The sequence below is a fragment of the Trichomonas vaginalis genome, chromosome I (assembly GCF_026262505.1).
Source record: "Trichomonas vaginalis G3 chromosome I, whole genome shotgun sequence".
Lineage (NCBI taxonomy): Eukaryota > Parabasalia > Trichomonadida > Trichomonadidae > Trichomonas > Trichomonas vaginalis.
Genome location: NC_067203.1, coordinates 7,112,137 through 7,128,764, shown reverse-complemented (window position 1 = coordinate 7,128,764; position 16,628 = coordinate 7,112,137). Strand labels below are relative to the sequence as shown.

At 35.3% G+C, this 16,628-nt stretch overlaps 4 protein-coding genes and 2 pseudogenes across 6 annotated transcripts, besides 2 other annotated features; 3 read left to right on the top strand and 3 right to left on the bottom strand.

Annotated features, from left to right (window-relative positions):
- Window positions 1-1,782: 1,782 nt before the first annotated feature.
- On the top strand, window positions 1,783-2,298 carry TVAGG3_0944410 (protein polyglutamylation; the record flags this gene model as incomplete). Its single annotated transcript, XM_001321387.2, has 1 exon — window positions 1,783-2,298. The coding sequence occupies one exon, from the start codon at window positions 1,783-1,785 to the stop codon at window positions 2,296-2,298; it is 516 nt and encodes a 171-aa protein (XP_001321422.1).
- Window positions 2,299-2,483: 185 nt separating this feature from the next.
- Window positions 2,484-2,505: a mobile genetic element.
- A 514-nt stretch (window positions 2,506-3,019) lies between these two features.
- Window positions 3,020-8,668, bottom strand: TVAGG3_0944390 (nuclear-transcribed mRNA catabolic process, deadenylation-dependent decay; the record flags this gene model as incomplete). The annotated part of the gene is made up of 1 exon (XM_001321386.1): window positions 3,020-8,668. The coding sequence occupies one exon, from the start codon at window positions 8,666-8,668 to the stop codon at window positions 3,020-3,022; it is 5,649 nt and encodes a 1,882-aa protein (XP_001321421.1).
- Window positions 8,669-9,152: 484 nt separating this feature from the next.
- TVAGG3_0944380 (uncharacterized protein) lies at window positions 9,153-9,893 on the bottom strand (the record flags this gene model as incomplete). Its single annotated transcript, XM_001321385.2, has 1 exon — window positions 9,153-9,893. One exon carries the CDS (start codon window positions 9,891-9,893, stop codon window positions 9,153-9,155), a length of 741 nt encoding a protein of 246 aa, XP_001321420.2.
- A 35-nt stretch (window positions 9,894-9,928) lies between these two features.
- Window positions 9,929-16,628: part of a mobile genetic element that runs on past the window's edge.
- TVAGG3_0944370 (uncharacterized protein) lies at window positions 10,036-11,001 on the bottom strand (the record flags this gene model as incomplete). Its single annotated transcript, XM_001321384.1, has 1 exon — window positions 10,036-11,001. One exon carries the CDS (start codon window positions 10,999-11,001, stop codon window positions 10,036-10,038), a length of 966 nt encoding a protein of 321 aa, XP_001321419.1.
- Window positions 11,472-12,322, top strand: TVAGG3_0944360 (annotated as a pseudogene). Its single transcript has one exon. A coding segment is annotated over exon 1 (851 nt).
- Window positions 13,198-14,252, top strand: TVAGG3_0944350 (annotated as a pseudogene). Its single transcript has one exon. A coding segment is annotated over exon 1 (1,055 nt).

Below are 16,628 nucleotides of genomic sequence, written 5' to 3'. Positions count from 1 at the left end.
AAAATTTGAAATTTATGATTTTTTTGGAAAACTTTTCGATTTTCTGACACGGTAGATGCTTTTTATTTTATACACTATGCCTAAAATTAACTTTTCAAACTAAAAAAATCCTAATTAGATAATTTTTCAAATATTTAATCAGTTAAATTGAATATTATTAAACTATGTTATTATTTAAATAATTTCCATCTTTTGTAATGCATCAGCACATTACCTGAAAACTTTTTAATCATTCTAGAACAAACCAACATCGTATAATCCCATCATAGCTAATCATCCATTACAATTCTGCCTATTCAAGAGCTCGTGGTGAATTTCCTAAGTTCATTCCCATTCAAAATAAAGATATTCAACAAATTTCTTCCAAAAGAACTTCGTAAACTAACTAACAAGAATAACATCTTCCATTATTTTCAACATAAATACATTTTCAAAGAATAAAATGTTCTTTAATGATTTTTTATTTGGTGAGAAATCTTGCAACATTATTCTTTCATACTCAACTTCAATACAACAACTAACATATGATAGTTGGAAAAAATCACATAATAGAGCAGGTAAGTATTGTGAAGCTGAACTTTTATTTATCTGGTGTGATATGACCAAGCGAGGGACTCAGACTGCTGTATCTGTGGAGCAACATGACCAAGCGAGGGACTCAGACTGCTGTATCTGTGGAGCAACATGACCAAGCGAGGGACTCAGACTGCTGTATCTGTGGAGCAACATGACCAAGCGAGGGACTCAGACTGCTGTATCTGTGGAGCAACATGACAAGGTGATTCAGTTTGCATTGATTGATAGTTCAATATCAGACCAATACTTCTCTTCCATGTTGCGGGCATGGCGAGGCATTTTCAAGATTGGTACCGAAATTGGCTACTATCCCTAAATGCAACAATCATAAATGACACTTTTATCAAAAAACGTGTTTAATTCAAATTTGGCGGGCTTTTGGTCGTAGATTAATTTAACTAATATGAATTTGGATTGTGCTTTCCTTATTGATGTAATGATATTTTCACTAATAAAAAATGAAATATACACAAGAAAAAATTATTCAAAAATTATCATTGCATTTTATTTGAAGAAATTTTGAAAACACATCATACACATACTATAAATGAATATTATCATCTTAATTTTAATAAATTTCATTTACTTGGAAAGATGCAAGATCATCTTGTACTTACTCTTCGATTTATTCCATGTAACTTCGCAGGTAATAATGGCGCACTTACCTCTATTTTGGATTTTTATAGTTTCCCTCAAAACACATTCTATGGACTTACGCTCGTATCGCGTTAAAAAATGTCGTTAAAATTGCCCACACGCCTTTGAACTTTTATTCAAATCTTTGGTCGCAAGAAGAATTGCATGATAAATAAAAACATTTAATCAAAGTCAATTTTATTTTTCATATTCAAATGGACTGAGTGTTAACATTTAACAATTTTTGCTAATTGTCGTCAAAAATTAGGCGTAAAGCAAAAATTGATATTTCATATGGTTTTATGATAGATAAGCATTATATTCCCACTCATTATATTCGTAAATTTTGAGGTTTATCCTTCGCTTTTAAGATCATTGAATTTGATTTTTATATAAAATAGTTATATATTAGAAAATAATATGAGTTTATGTGATATTATTTTTCAGAAGATTTTGTGTTCTTCTTCAAAATTTTATTTTTTTATTAAAAAGAATTTTTACAAAATATACATTTACTTTAATTTATATTTAAAAACGCAAATCATCAATGAAGTTGAAGACTCTATTGTGATGTGTATTATGGCATCGTTGGAACATTTCAGACAACAGAATAATCATCGTTTATCTTTTGAGTTATTTGGATTTGATGTGATTCTCTCGATTAATGGTGATGTATATATACTTGAAGCAAATTCTTCGCCAGAACTTGATTTAAATTCAGAACTTGATAATTCTATCAAAGTGCCTCTTGTTAAAGATATGTTGAATCTTGCTTTAATACCTCAACCGTCAGAAAAAGTTGATTTCATTGAAGAAAAAATGCAGAATCGTGAAGATGAGCAATTTTGCGCTGCGGTATGCATTTCTGAATATGAAATTGCTCAACGACAATGTGGTCGATTCAGATGTATTTATCCAACTGTAGATAGAATTATCAAGTTACAAAAATACATGAACTGCAAAGAACCAGAGGATTTGGCTCTTGAGCAATGGATTTCATATTCTAGAGAGGAGCAAGCAGCATATATTTCTGTCTTATATGAACATTTTGATCATGTGCTTGAAAATGCTAATCTAAAAATTTAAGTTATTGTATTTCTAAAATGGAAAAAATAGGGAACGAAAAAAACACCAACCCCCCTTTTTTAATTGACATCTTCTAACAAGTTTTCTGATAAAAGCTACGAATCCTATTATAATAGCATGCTATACCATATATTGATGTTTAATAAGTGCACCTGTATGTGCATTTCATGTTTAACGTTCCTTAAGGGTGCACTTACGCCCCTATGACATGACCTTCATTTCAGAAGTTTAGAGTTAATTAGAGTCAGATGGGCGTAAGTGCATCCATAAGGATCTTATACTGAAAAAGCTGTTTTGTAGTATGAATTTGGGAAAATGAGTTTAAGTGTCCTCTTGAAATAAAAAAAACGGGGTATTATTATTGTCGTCTGGCGGTTTTAGACGACAATGCGAATTTTCAAATAATAGGATTTTTAGCCAGATAAAGAGCTACTCCATATATCATGCGTGTTTGCATACTATATACATAGATGGAATTGATGTTCTTCCTTTATTTAGGTACCGAAACATGCTTGAAAAATCTATTTTTTAGACGACAATGATAATTTTGTCACTTTTCCAGACGACAATAATAATTTGTCACCTTTTTAGACGACAATAATAATTTTGTCACTTTTTCCAGACGACAATAAAACATCCTCAAAAAAAACTGTTTTGTTAAGATATATTAAGTTTAATTTTTTAAAACATTATTAATATACAAAAAAATAAAAATAAAAAATTATTTCTTAGTATTTGCCAAATTCTTCTGGATGTAATCACTTACTTGTGGATTATTCTTGACGTAGTTCATTGAGCTCAAGAACTGTGTCCTTGAGTCCTGAGCAAGAATATCCTTGAAGAACTGCTGCAAAGCATTCGGAGGTTTCGCTGCTGCAGAGCATCTTTCGAAGATTGCTCTCAATGACAATTCTGAAGCAGTCAAACCTTGTTTGATTGACATTGTTGAATTAAGGAGGGATAACAACAATCTCTTTGGATTTGTTGCCTCTTTCTCGTCACCTCTAACGTTATCAACAATTGCGCAGATGACATCGTAAGCGTGGCTTGCATCGCATTCTTCAAACAAGACTTGCATTGCCATGAAAGCAGGGCTGTCTTCAGTGTTATCTGCCTGCTTTAAGAATGTCATTGACTGAAGAATGGACGAAACAAATGCGTAGATCAATGTAACAGGTGAATCCTTTTCGGTTAACATTTGCACGCAGTTCAAACACTGCGATTTATCAAATGATTTCTGAGGGAATGTGGCATTCAAACTTGTTCTGAATTTCTCAGGAACGAATGAGAATTGTGATGCAGCTCTTGTAAATGATGAATTTGGTTTTGAGTCCAAACTCAACAAAACATTTCTCATTTGTGTGAAAGAAAGAGGAACAATTTGAACTAAAAGAGGAGCAGCTGAAGCCATGAATTCGTTGTAATCATGTGACAATATTAAGATCAGTCTTAATAATGCTCTGTACATTACATCGAATGCTTCTTTATCTGAATCACTCATTTTCTTCGTCATCAATCCAACAGATGATATATAATCGGCCAGCAAAACAAAGAATGATGTCCATGAATTGTTGTTTTGCAAAAGTGGAGAAACAAAGATTTTGTCTGATATCAATTGAACCCATGCAAAAGCAAATGATGGACTGATACTTGGCCTGATGTTATGCAATGTCATTGCGATTTGTTCGAACTTATCGGTATTCGTTAACATGACAATGCATTTACGAATTATTTGGTAATATTTCGTCATATCATGGCCAATGACATTTCCTATTCCTTTCACGTTTTGTGATGCAGCTTCTAAAACATCCAATGCGTATTGTGTCGTGTTTTGAAGTTTAGAAACTGTTTCCATGAAAAGATTACATGCTTTCAATGATTCCTGGCCAAATAAAGCAGCAATTGTTGATGCTCCACAAACTAAAACTTCTTTAGTTTCTTCTGTGTAATCCATGATATCCCTGTCGCAATACGCCGCGTGCCATTTCTGTATTGCGTTGATGTGTCTTTGATTCGTCAAGTTCTCTGATGCATCATATGTCACGAGCTTTGATAATCTTGTATCAGTTGGAATTCCGTTTTCTGGAGCGAAAACAGTTTCAAAGACTTTTGTCAGTGATTTCAAGTACTGTGAATATCTGGATAACTGTGTATCCTTTAAGATATCCAACTGGCTCTGGAGAATTGTGCAGACAAAAGTCAATGACGAGATCATCTCTCTCGCGTTCAATTTCGATGTCTCGACCATACCGAAATAAAGAGCTTGCATGACATGAATCATTATTCTTGTGTTGAATGGTTCAGAATTCATTAATGTTGAAAATTCGATGTCCAAGTCTTTTTCAACGACCAATTTAAGTCTGACCAATTCGCAAACGATGTAAGGAGGTAATAAGTTGTGTACCCAACTCATTACGTATTGTCTTGACTGCTTAATTATCGAAGGATTGACAGAAGTAACGACTTTTTCAATCACGTGGCACAAAACGATTTCAAATGGCCTTGAAGGACATTTAGAAGCGTATTTGAGAATTGCTTTGAGAATAGATTTAAATCTATCGAAAGTGATTGTTTCGATAACGAAATTGGGGCATTTATCGAGTAAGTCATTGACTGATCCATCATCAGGAGTGTTTCCTGTGTAACTTTGTTCGAAAGGAACAATGACTTTGAATTCGGAAAGATATTCATCGAATTCTTTGTCAATAACAACTTTGTCGTCTTTGTTAAATGGATAACTTTGTTGGGAGAAAGACAGATCTCTGTATTCGGAATAAACCTGTTGTGATTGTATGCATCCATTCGATGACAAACCAGGTGGTAATGTTGTGAAATTACGAGATCTATGTTGTCTTTCTTCTTCGATTTCTTTCATCAAAATTGTCTTCACAGTGTTCCAGCTTCTGATTGCAACAGAATCTCTTAAAACCTGTGCAATCCATTCGTAGTTCTTCGCTGCAATTTCGTCAATCCAATCATTGTCAGGTGTGGAAATAACTGAATGTAATTTTTTGACTAAATTTGCTGGCAATTTGTAAATTGCGTTAAACAAAGTCAAAGAATTACTCAGTTGATGAACCATTTGATGTGCTGGTTCCAACATTATTTCAGGAGCTTGTGCGTTCTTGAAATCTTTTCTAACAAGTTCCAATGTCGTATTCGCAGCTTTGTCAGCTAAAAGAGGTCCATCTTTATGAAGGAAAGAAACCAAATAATTGACAACGACTTCTTTGATTTTCTCCTTCAAAGATAAAGGAATTTCCGAGTTATCAGGAATTATAACATTCTGTTGTATGAACTGTGACAAACTGTTTGTATCGAATGTTGTAATTCTCTCTATATCAGGAGCACTCAAGAAATGAATCATCGAATAAGGAGTGATCAAATAATCATAATTCGAATCAGTATTCAATGGGAAATACTTTGGAAGATTGTCAAACATCGCTGTTGTTATTCCCATGTTATTAAACAATCCTAAGATCTGCTCTTTTATGTATACTTTGATTGAATCCATGCAACAGATTCCTGCCAAAATATACAACAATCCAGATGTATATGGATTTGGCGGATTAAAGAATGGTGACGCTGATTGTAATATTGTAACAACAAATGGAACAATGCCATATAACTTTCCTTGTGAAATTCCATATAATAGAAGTTTCTTCAAATCAAGAAAACGTGACAAAATTGGACGGTTTTCTTTCAAAGTTATCGTTCCTATCAAATTTCCTAACACATACAATCTTCTTCTTCTCAAACAACCTTCGTATTTTCCGAATTCCGGACTCAATATGTGTTGAAGACTTCTTGCGGCCGCTGCATGGAAAACAATAGGAATAAAGTCAGGATTCTCCATGATACTTGGAATGAAAGCAGGTAAAAGAGCCGGTTTGTCTTGTATCGTGTCAACAACAGCCAGAGCTGTCCAATCATATGGCAATGTTTGTCGTTTGAACAAATCATGCAAGGATAGGGGTTCTTGGGATAAGTTTAGAAGGGATTTGGCAATAAGAGGTGAAGGAGGCTTCATTGTGAAGAACCTTTGTAGTAATGGATGTATGTTGATAGTTTTAGGAAGTGTGGAGTGAAGTGGTTCGTTTATTTTCTGACCAACTTTTTGAATTTGGTCGAAAATTTCTGGACTCAAATCTCTGATTCTTGTTTCCCTCATTACGTCGAAAATGAACTGTGGGAAATTGTCGATCTTTGGGAGAATCACTTCCAAAGCAATGATACCAAATAAATAGGATTGCGTCTGTTCTTCGTTATTCAACAATAATTTGATTTGTTGTAAAATTTTGTCAGTTTTTGAGCGGTTTAAATGATGAGAAATTACAAGATCAGCTGTGACTTTTGCGAGGCTCTTGATGGTAGGAATCTTAAGCTCATCGATTCTCTCGATCTCAGAAATAATCAACAAAACGGTTTCACTGAAAAATAACGGATTGACAAACCGTTCTTTACAAAGGAAAGAAAAGAACTCGTTTGGTGAAATTTGGTTCGAAAGGAGTTTCGCCATGAATTGTGTGGCCTGTTCTTTTGTCTCCGTGTACATCTTCTGTGGAACTTTGATGTCATAAGAAGGAATAACTAATGCGGGTTGGATTTCCGTGGCACTTTTTGCGGCGGTTTCTATGAAAATTTGTTGATTGATTGTGTACTCGTTTATGTGTTCTGAGAGGTAGGAGAAGAGGTTTGTGATGACAAGCAACTGTTGGGAATTGACTTGCTTCACTTTTTGGACAATGAAATCAATGATATGTTGGATTGAATCTGGACCGTTCTTTTTAGTGTAGTTTTCCACGAAATGGCCGATGTCTATGGTCTTATTGACAGCGGCAATCATCGCGCAGTCTGTAGCAAAGAAGATGTCCGTAGATTCGAGGAGTTGATTGATATGATCGGAAAATGTAGTGTAAATACGATCGACAACGTTGGGTTGGTTCTTGTAGAGGTTGAGAAGAAGTAATGTAATGAACGATGATGATGTTTTGAAGAGTTCGTTGACGATTCCGCTCAAATTTTGATGGACAAGCTTTCCAAGAGCTTGTGTAGCGATATCGATGATGTTGTTAGTACTGGCGAAGTCGGATCTTGAGAAAATTGCTATTAAAACGGCTGGATAACGCTGAATTAATGGTTCGAAAAATTTATTGAGCATTGCTGAGTCATTTGATAGCAATTGTGTGGCTCTTTGTACGAATTCAAGGGATTTCCAGCAATTGCAGCAATTATCAAAGCTAGAACCGCTTGGAATGAAGCCATCAATGTTTATTTGCTTTGGCGTCTTGGAAAAGTCAAGATTTGGAACGGAATTGACTGTAATGTAAGATAAAATCGAATGTTGTAATTGAGGATTCTTCCATTGGCTTGTAAATGACAAAGGATTGATTGGTTGTCCATGAGTAAGAGATCTAAGGATTGTAAAGAGAAGAGTGCATGAATCTACTTGTAATTGTTGTGTATCTAAGTCTTGGAAATGGTTGATAATGTTAGGAATTGATAAATTCTTTGATTCAAAGATTTCCTTATGCATTTCAAGGAGTCTGTTGCGAGAATCTGGCTCTAGTTTCTTTTCTAGGAACTCTTTGTAGTGGTAATGTGGCTGGACTAAGCAGAAAATGAAGGAGGCCGCATGATACTCGTTGAAATCAGGGTAAAATGAGAACAATTCGCAGAGCCTAGCCTTATTGGAAATTAACTTTTCATTTGACTCGGCTAGAACTGATTGAATTGGTATATTTTCGAAAGATGAAATTTCAACATTTGTTTGTTGGCTGGAAAGCTTCAGAGGTGATAAATATGGTGAGAACTCTGGTGCTTCCTTCTGGCCAAATATAGTATCTGGGTCGAAATCAGGGATATGGAGGTCACATAGTTCAAATAAAACGTTTTGAGATAATTTTGCATTGGCTGTATTTGAGAGATTCCGAATTATATTATTTTGTATGAACGCTTGGGATTCTGTTGTGAATTTTGTACTTGCAGCATGGACAAGCAAAGTTAAGCTTGTGTGGCTGTTTAACAAGTGCAGCACTGCCTCTGGGAATTCGCTAAGCTTGTTAAAGAACTTTAATACAATTAATCTAAACCAAACTTGATTTTGGATCAAATTAACAAAAGATTGGACGATATCAATAAGTTTTTGTTTTAATTCTGCATTCTCTTGCTTCTGTATTTTAGAAAATAGTGATAGTAATATCGCAACAGACACGTTTTGGTCTGTTGAACTTACAATAGTAAATAAATCATTAGATATATCAGCTGGATTTTTACTTTCGAGCTCTGTATCGATGATATTATCAGAGAAGATAGCTCCAAAGTTAAATGGTGGGGGAATTATTGAAGCTTCTTTTCTATTCCTAGCCATGTTAACTGTCACTTTTTTTAAAGAGAGGTAATGATTATAGGGAAAATCTGTTGAACGAAAATGCTCTCATTTCTTTTATTTATTTCATGTTTATTAAGGATTTCGTTTTGCGAAATAAAAATAGTACAATACGCAAGTCCGCTAAAAAAAACATTTACCTAGCAATTTCGAACTTGACTCCAGTCAGGACGTCACTTTTTTAATATTGTGGAATCATATTTTTGGAAAATCTTTATGAATATTGTATCAAAGTCTCTTTAATAGCTATATTTCACATTTTTATTGATTTTTAAAGTTTTTGCTAAAAGTATTCAATTATTTTTGATATTTGGTTGGGTAAATGTTAGATTTGATAAATGAATAGAAACACCCAAAAGGAGCATTGTGAAATATATTAACCCATGCTTCTTGCTCTATCATTGTGATAGGAATGATTATATTCAGTGAAAAGACAATTCAACAAAATGGATCTAAACATGAATATTTATGTCATACTACTGAACATGCCAAAGTTGAAGAGTAATTGCTCTTTTCTCTTCAGTTTAATCGGAGATCGGAAGGCTAATCCTCCTTTAACTTCGCCATAGACGAGAATTTTGGCCATTCCAACTGCATTTACTGGATCAATATTGATGGAATTATCATGAGTATTTAGGATAACAAACTTCGAATATGTTCCAATTTTATCGACGTTAACGTGGAAATAAGATGTGTAATTACAATATTTAGTAGATGCATCACATCTTGGATCATTAGGAAAGTTAAAAGTTTCTCCAGTAAATGATGGAAAAGCTGGAGAACTGAGTAACTCCAGACCAGTTGGTGCGACTCCATAAAAATTCCAGCCTCTCATATATCTCTCTGTCGTCCAATAAAATGTGTAACTTTCAATTTGGATTTGAACAGCATGGAAGTCGATTGTGATATTTTGGGATGGATCTTTTCTTCCAGAAACAAAACGACCAGAGAAGTTTGTAATTGGGTGACCTAAAATTGTATCAACTGAGGTTTTATAGCCGAGTTTATCGCCAACATCATATCGGGATGAAGGTGTTACTGTAACAACATCTTGCTCTGTAAGATTTCCTGTTTGATAATATTGACGCATGTAAGAAAAGATATCGTATACTTCTCCAGTGATATTTTTAACATCGGTAAATAGAATGCGTTTAGATGGGATCTTCGCATAATTCTCAAATTTATATAGAAGTATAAAGTTTAGCATAGATGAATTTGAATTTAATAAATTGAATACTATTCAAAAAAAAAAAAAAAAAAAAAAAAAAGGTAGTGGGGCTTCCAGGGGCTGCGCCCCTTCTAGCCCTGAAGATGTTTAGTATAAATGAAGTTTTTATTCGGAAAAATTGTTAGTCTTCTGGTGTGAATTCGGAGGACTCTTCTTCTTCAACATCAAAGTCATCTGGTGTATCGAACTGAATGTATGAAAGCCAAATGTTGTATGTGTTTTCCAATTGGCTTTCAAACTTGAGATACATTCCATGCATGAGTGTTATTTCAGTTTCAACGTAGAGTTGCTGATGTGGCTTGAAGACATGCATGAGAATTGGTCCTCCAAATTCGTCCTTGAAAAACTTGCAGTAGCAAACATAAACTGAGATAGAGTCTCCTTCTTCAATGTCTTCTGCTTGGTTAACGAAATGAATAGCAATTTTGCGTACTTGAATTGTGTTGTTGTCTGAGTAAAATAATGGTTTGAACTTGGGGTTGAGTGAGCTAAGACATTGCCATTTTGCTGTTTCTTGTCCGTACTCACGTTCTTCTTCGTCATCCTGATATCCGTAACTCTTTGATTTGAATTCGACCCAAAGCTGTTCGACTTTTTTTGCAGCTTTGGGTGGAAGACTTTCAATAAGCTGACATATAGTTCTGTCAACCATTATCTTTGTTATTGTTGGAAAATAGTTGACAATTGTGTCACCTAATTCGAATGGGTCAGGTGTTTCTTTTTGTAGTTTGGTAAAGTCTGCAAGAACTTTGTTGAGTTGTTCACAATATTCTTTGTTAAAAGTTGCAGGAACTCTTTCTTCTGGCTTTGAATTGAAGTATTCTTCAGACAATCTGAGTAGTATTTTGCGTAGTTCAGCGTTGCTGTGGTTCTTTGTAATACGGAGCTCGTTTGGTATTGTTTTTGGTAGTGAAAGTGGCTTTGGATTGAGCGAATTGCAGGACAAATTTGAATTTGAATTGTCTGTTCTGCTTGGAGAATGTGTAGATGCTGCAGTTTGATATTGAGGCTCTAAACCTGTGGGCGCTGAAAGTCTGCAAGCAATTTCTTCAGGTGAATTTGGAGCGAACACGCTAGCGAATGCCATTAGACAAAAATAAACTGTTTTTTTCGGACTACTCATAGAAAAGTTTAAAATAAACCGTTTTCGTCAACGGTAACCCCCTCTATTTTTTTATTTTATTTAATAGTTACCGTTGGCAAACCGTTCCATCTCAAATATTGAATGAACTATAAACGTTTTTTGTTTTCTATATATACTTTTTGTCCAACGGTAAAACTTTTTACACAACGGTTTTTGAGAGTCGTCGCTGTTGACTTTTTTGTAGAGCACTCAAAATAGTACAGCTTTGTCCGGACAAGTAAGGGTCTATCGTCGCTACAGGAAAAGTTACAGGCGTTCCAAGGAAGTACTTTGAGAAGCCTTTTCCCCCTTATAGAATGAGATAGGACGGTTATTTTACAAAACTGTCAACACTTTGACCGAGTAGTTTTTTGTGCTGAACAAAAAGTGTCATATAAACATCTGTCAAAAGCCGCTTTTTAACTTCACTTAAAATGCCACGTAAGCTACGTAAGAATATACGTAAGAGGAAGAGAGCATTGAAACATCCAATAGTAAAACTAACACCACAACAACAGTTGCAACAACAAATGCTGAATGACCCCACTATGTTGCAACAAATGTCAAGCAATCCTATGCTTTTAAACCGAGTTGTTGGTGCACAGAGTGGAGGTTTAAGAGCGGCACTTTTAGCGAAAATGGCAGGCTATGGTGGAGCTGCAGACGGAACAGCCTATAACCCTCAAAGTCAAATGAATTTGAGTTCACTCAAAAATCAAATAACAGATGTCAAAAAGTCAAACATAGACATACAGAAGCAAATAAGTGAAAACGAAAAGAAACTAGAATATGACAGACACACAAAGAAACTAAATGAGTTAAACGTAGAGAAAAAGAAGAAAGAAGAACAACTGAAAGAACTAAGTACAGAGGAATATGCAAAAAAAGTGTCAGAAAAAGCAGCAGAAGTAGCAAAAATGGAACAAGATGTCATAAATTTGAAAAACCATACTACTCAATATAAAATACTGAAAGATGAAGAATAAAACAAAAAGCCCTGAAGACATATATGGATAGCGATGAGTATAAAAAAGAAGTTGAAGCAAATGTAAAGGCAGAAAAACTTTTACAGTTGCAAAACCAAACCGTACAGTATGAAAACTTAGCACAAGAAAGTAAAAATAACGACGCGCTATGCAAAAGGCAATGAAAAGCGCAGAATATATAAAAGCTAACAATGACTGGTTAGATGCCCAAGCCAACGCTAAAGCAGCCCAACTCATAGGGTCAATAAGGACAAAAATACAAGCGGATGAAGACAGTTCAAATGAAGCTTTAACAAATGCTGACTTTAAGAACGCCGAAGCTCTTCATAGTAAGGTGAAACAAGTGAACGACTTCTCATCTGGAAAGAAACTGAAGTCTGAAGGTTTCGACAAAGAGTTAAAAGAAGTAGCACAAAATATGACGAAAATAACAGATGCAGCAACGAGACAGGCAGTTCAAAGTGCCTATGACGCCGTTAGAGCAACTGTTGTGAAAAGTCAAGAAAAAGAGTTACAACAGACCAAAACAGACCTAGTAAATGCTTTCTTAAGAACGAAAAGTCAGGTAGGACATTACGCTGCAGATGGAACATATGTGCCAGCTGGTGGAACTTATATACCACCAAACCCTCCAAGAGAAGCACCTGCACCAGGACTACCTAAAACATTTACATCGTCACATGGACATAGACACAGGCATGCACCAAAACCAACACAACAACCAACACAACAACAAACACAACCAGCACAACAACCACCTCCAACACCAGCACAACAACCAACAGTTCAAAACCCTGCACAACAACAACCACAAACAGAGCAAGGACATAAAAGAAGTAGAGAACAAGGAAACCAAGAATTCTTAAAAATGCTTAAAGAAGAGTGTGGTTTCCCAGATACTGTTGACTTTAGTGACAGATATAAAGAAGCTATTGGAAAGTTCAAGGATGGAAATACTGACCCGAACCTATTTAGCTTTATGGCTCAGCACCAAAACGGATATAATCTCAAACCTGGAAAATACAAGCTCGCTAAGGGATATGATTTAATAGCATATCATCCAAATGACATGGATGAATTTACTCCGAGATATTTGATGTCAGAGCTAAATGACAATTCAACTTTCGTCATGAAACGCGTAAAAAATAGAGACGGAACGAAAGAACAAAAGCTTATGAATGCGGATGACGTAGATAGGGAAATTGTTAAAACGGTCTCGGAATATATGAAATGCCAGCAGATGAGGTACAAGAAACTCCACAGGAAGAAATAGTTCAGATACAACCAGACATGGAAGAAATAGTTCAGCAACAACAGCTAGAAGAGCCTGAAGGAAACGAACAAGTCCTTCCTTTGGAAACTAACTTCACAGAACTAGATGAAGATTTGGAACAGCCGAAAAATCTTGACCCTCAACAAGAGTATGCGGAGAATATGGAATATTTCCAAGAGTCTAAAAAAAATTCGGCTGACATAGTAGAAGAATATCGAAAAATTTTCACCGACATACAAAAGACTCCAACACCAGATGAAAATATTCAGCATAGAATGGAAGTACTGAAAGAAAATGTACGCAAATACAACAACCCTTTTTACTTACGAGCATTTAACGTTCAATCTTCGGATGAACTCGGTGAAAATAAAAGGTTAAATTTCAACAAAACATATAGAAATGAAACATTGTTTAAAGTTCATTCAGAACCTAACCAAGATGGAAACAAACCTACTTTTGTTTCTGCAGACGATGGAACTACAATGAGATGGGGTCATAAAGCTAATCCGGATAGGTGGTTCATAAACTTACAACCTCAATTCCAAGAAGTTGTAGACGCAATGGAAGTCAATGGTGAACCAGATATAGCTGGTATTTTAAGCGCGGCTTTAATGCCATTGAAAGATATGAAAGATGCAGATATTTTGGACCAGTATGAAATGAACATGGCTGATGGAAATATAACACCTGACGTTCTAGAACATTTATCTCAAAGAACTACACAGAACCATAGAGATGGTATATTTGGTGAAGAGTTTAGAAAGAAAGTTAGGGAAGAGAAGGAAGAGAACCTATTGTACATGACCTTGCAAACGAAAGTTTACAAAATGTCATAAAAACTTACTTTGCAGACAATGAACGAGAAGGGATGAATATTTAAGAAAACTCAAATGGACAGTACCAGATGAAATGTTAGTATTGAAAAACATGTTCCTTGACAAAATAAAACCAACTACAGAAATAAACGACGCAAGACTGAAAGATTGGGTAAAAGCTTTCCCATTCACAAAAGATATAGTTGGTAACATGGAAAGAAAACCAGAATGGCTACAAAAACATATATTTGGAAACGAGCTTATTCCATATGGACAGGCACTGTTTGAAGAGCTTGAACCGGAAACTCAGGAAAGAGTCATGCAAACAATACGCGAAGACTCAAATACAGACTATGACAAACTCTTTCTAGGATATAGGTTACCTGAGATGGGCGACCAGAGCCAAAAGGCAAAAAGGACATGGGAAATTTGCAACATACTAGATGAACATAATGCAAAGATGCAACAACTTCAAGCAGAGGGCAATGAAGGAAAAAGAAGAGTTAAAAACTCAGTCAGGAAGAAAGTAAAGCTTGGTCCACGTGGGTTCTATTATGACATATAAATCCAACTATTCTATATTTTTACTCATATGAAATGTACGCCGCTCAGAATATAACGCCAACAGTTTTGGATGCTATGAATGGAAATGTTTCCGAATGGTATAACGAATGCGACAATGCCATTAGAAGGTCAGAAATAGTTCCTGGAACTTACGAATATACAACTGCTGTTTCTTATGGAAACGTAGGTGAGTTTGGAGAAGGTTCTTCAACAACAGTAGATATTGCTTGCGACAGGTTTCATATAATTTCTATTGACAACTCTTTCTTATACGTGGAACAAGACATTGAAATAAAACCTTCTGCCAAGTTGTCTGACAAGAAAGGTTGCAATGGAATTTTCTATGTCGGATACCAATATGCTCCAGAAGTTTTCATGGGATATAAGATATATTCTAACTCTGACTTAGTTCAAACAGTAACATGGGCAAACTATGAATGGTTCGCTTTGAGAAACTCAGTACAACCACAAGCTAGAGAACAAACAGACCAGTATGCAACTATTGAGAAAATAAGAAGACTTGACCCTAACGTTCCAGGAGTTTATGTTAACCTTTCTGGGATGGAAACTGCAGCACTAAAGTAAAACTGAAACTTAGAGTTCCTTTGTCATCTTTCCTCATCTTCAGGTTTTTAAGATACTTGCCAAACTGGGCAGGAAAAATTTCTATCGAACTTACTCCAAGCAAAAATAACTTAGTCATTGCACCAACACAAGACCCATTCACTCTTACAGACGTAGGGAACAAATAAACGTCATTCGCCGACTTTTGCAAAGACAAAGTTGACTTAGACTTTGGTTTCTCAAACCTCAACACTGAAGTAAACTATTATTTCAATGCTGCTGGAACTGCTTGGGACCCAGTTAAGTTCACATGCGAAAAATTTGAATGCAAGAGAATAGAAAGCAGACTTGCAGTCTATATGTTGGACCCAGATATTTCAAATGCTTTAGCTGCCAAATATATTGCAGTTCCACTTATGTTCCCTATACACCAAATATCTGTCAAAGACTTTGCAGGTGAAGTTGGAAACCAAAGTGCTGACCCAGGTGCAAGAACAGATATTGCTTTAACAACTGCAATGAAACATGCAGATACTATGTTTGTACTGTTCAGACGAACTATAAATGACTATTCTTGTTTCTACAACCCTGGTATTAAATATCATATAAACATAGATGGCAAATATTATCCAAGAGAAGAATATTCTACAGTTGAGGATATGAGGTCATACAACTTGACATTAGATGCTATGAACTTTAACAACAACTTCACAACAACCATTAACCCTGAAATGCAAAGTTCTATTATGCCATATGTGAAAGTATGGACTCATACAGGAGGTCAAAAAACTCAATATACAAATGGAGACCGTTCAAACTTTTGGCTTGGCATTCCATTTGCTGACTCAGAAGACTTTATGGGTGGTATTTCAACTGTTGGTACAGTTCAAATACAATATACTGGTGACAGAGACGGTCCAGATGAATTGAAAGCAAAGAAGTTTACAAAACCAATAGCACTTTTCACGGAAGATGCTCTTTTGAAGATTCGTTCGATGAAACCTGCTGGGGCTCCTCAGATTGGCATAACGACAGCTTCCATCGAGCAGATTTTGGCAGCAGGTCAGTAAGTTGTTCTTGAACTGACTTCTCTCCGTCAAATATTGACAGTACGCCAGTTTTGACATAATATTGTATTATAAACTTACCTTTAGAAATATCGTCAGTTTTGTTGTTATATTTTTGTCTGCTTCAAGAACTTTCACCATTTCAGTTATACCAACTTTCTTTGCTTTATGAAAATATTTTGGTTCAGCAAAGACTGCTATTCTATAACATTTTCCATTGTTTGTATAAAGAACTATTCTGTCAATGTATTTGTATTGTTTGTGTGTGTAAACTTTGTTCTGCTTCAATTCGAAGAGATACTCAAATACGTCCATCTTTTTA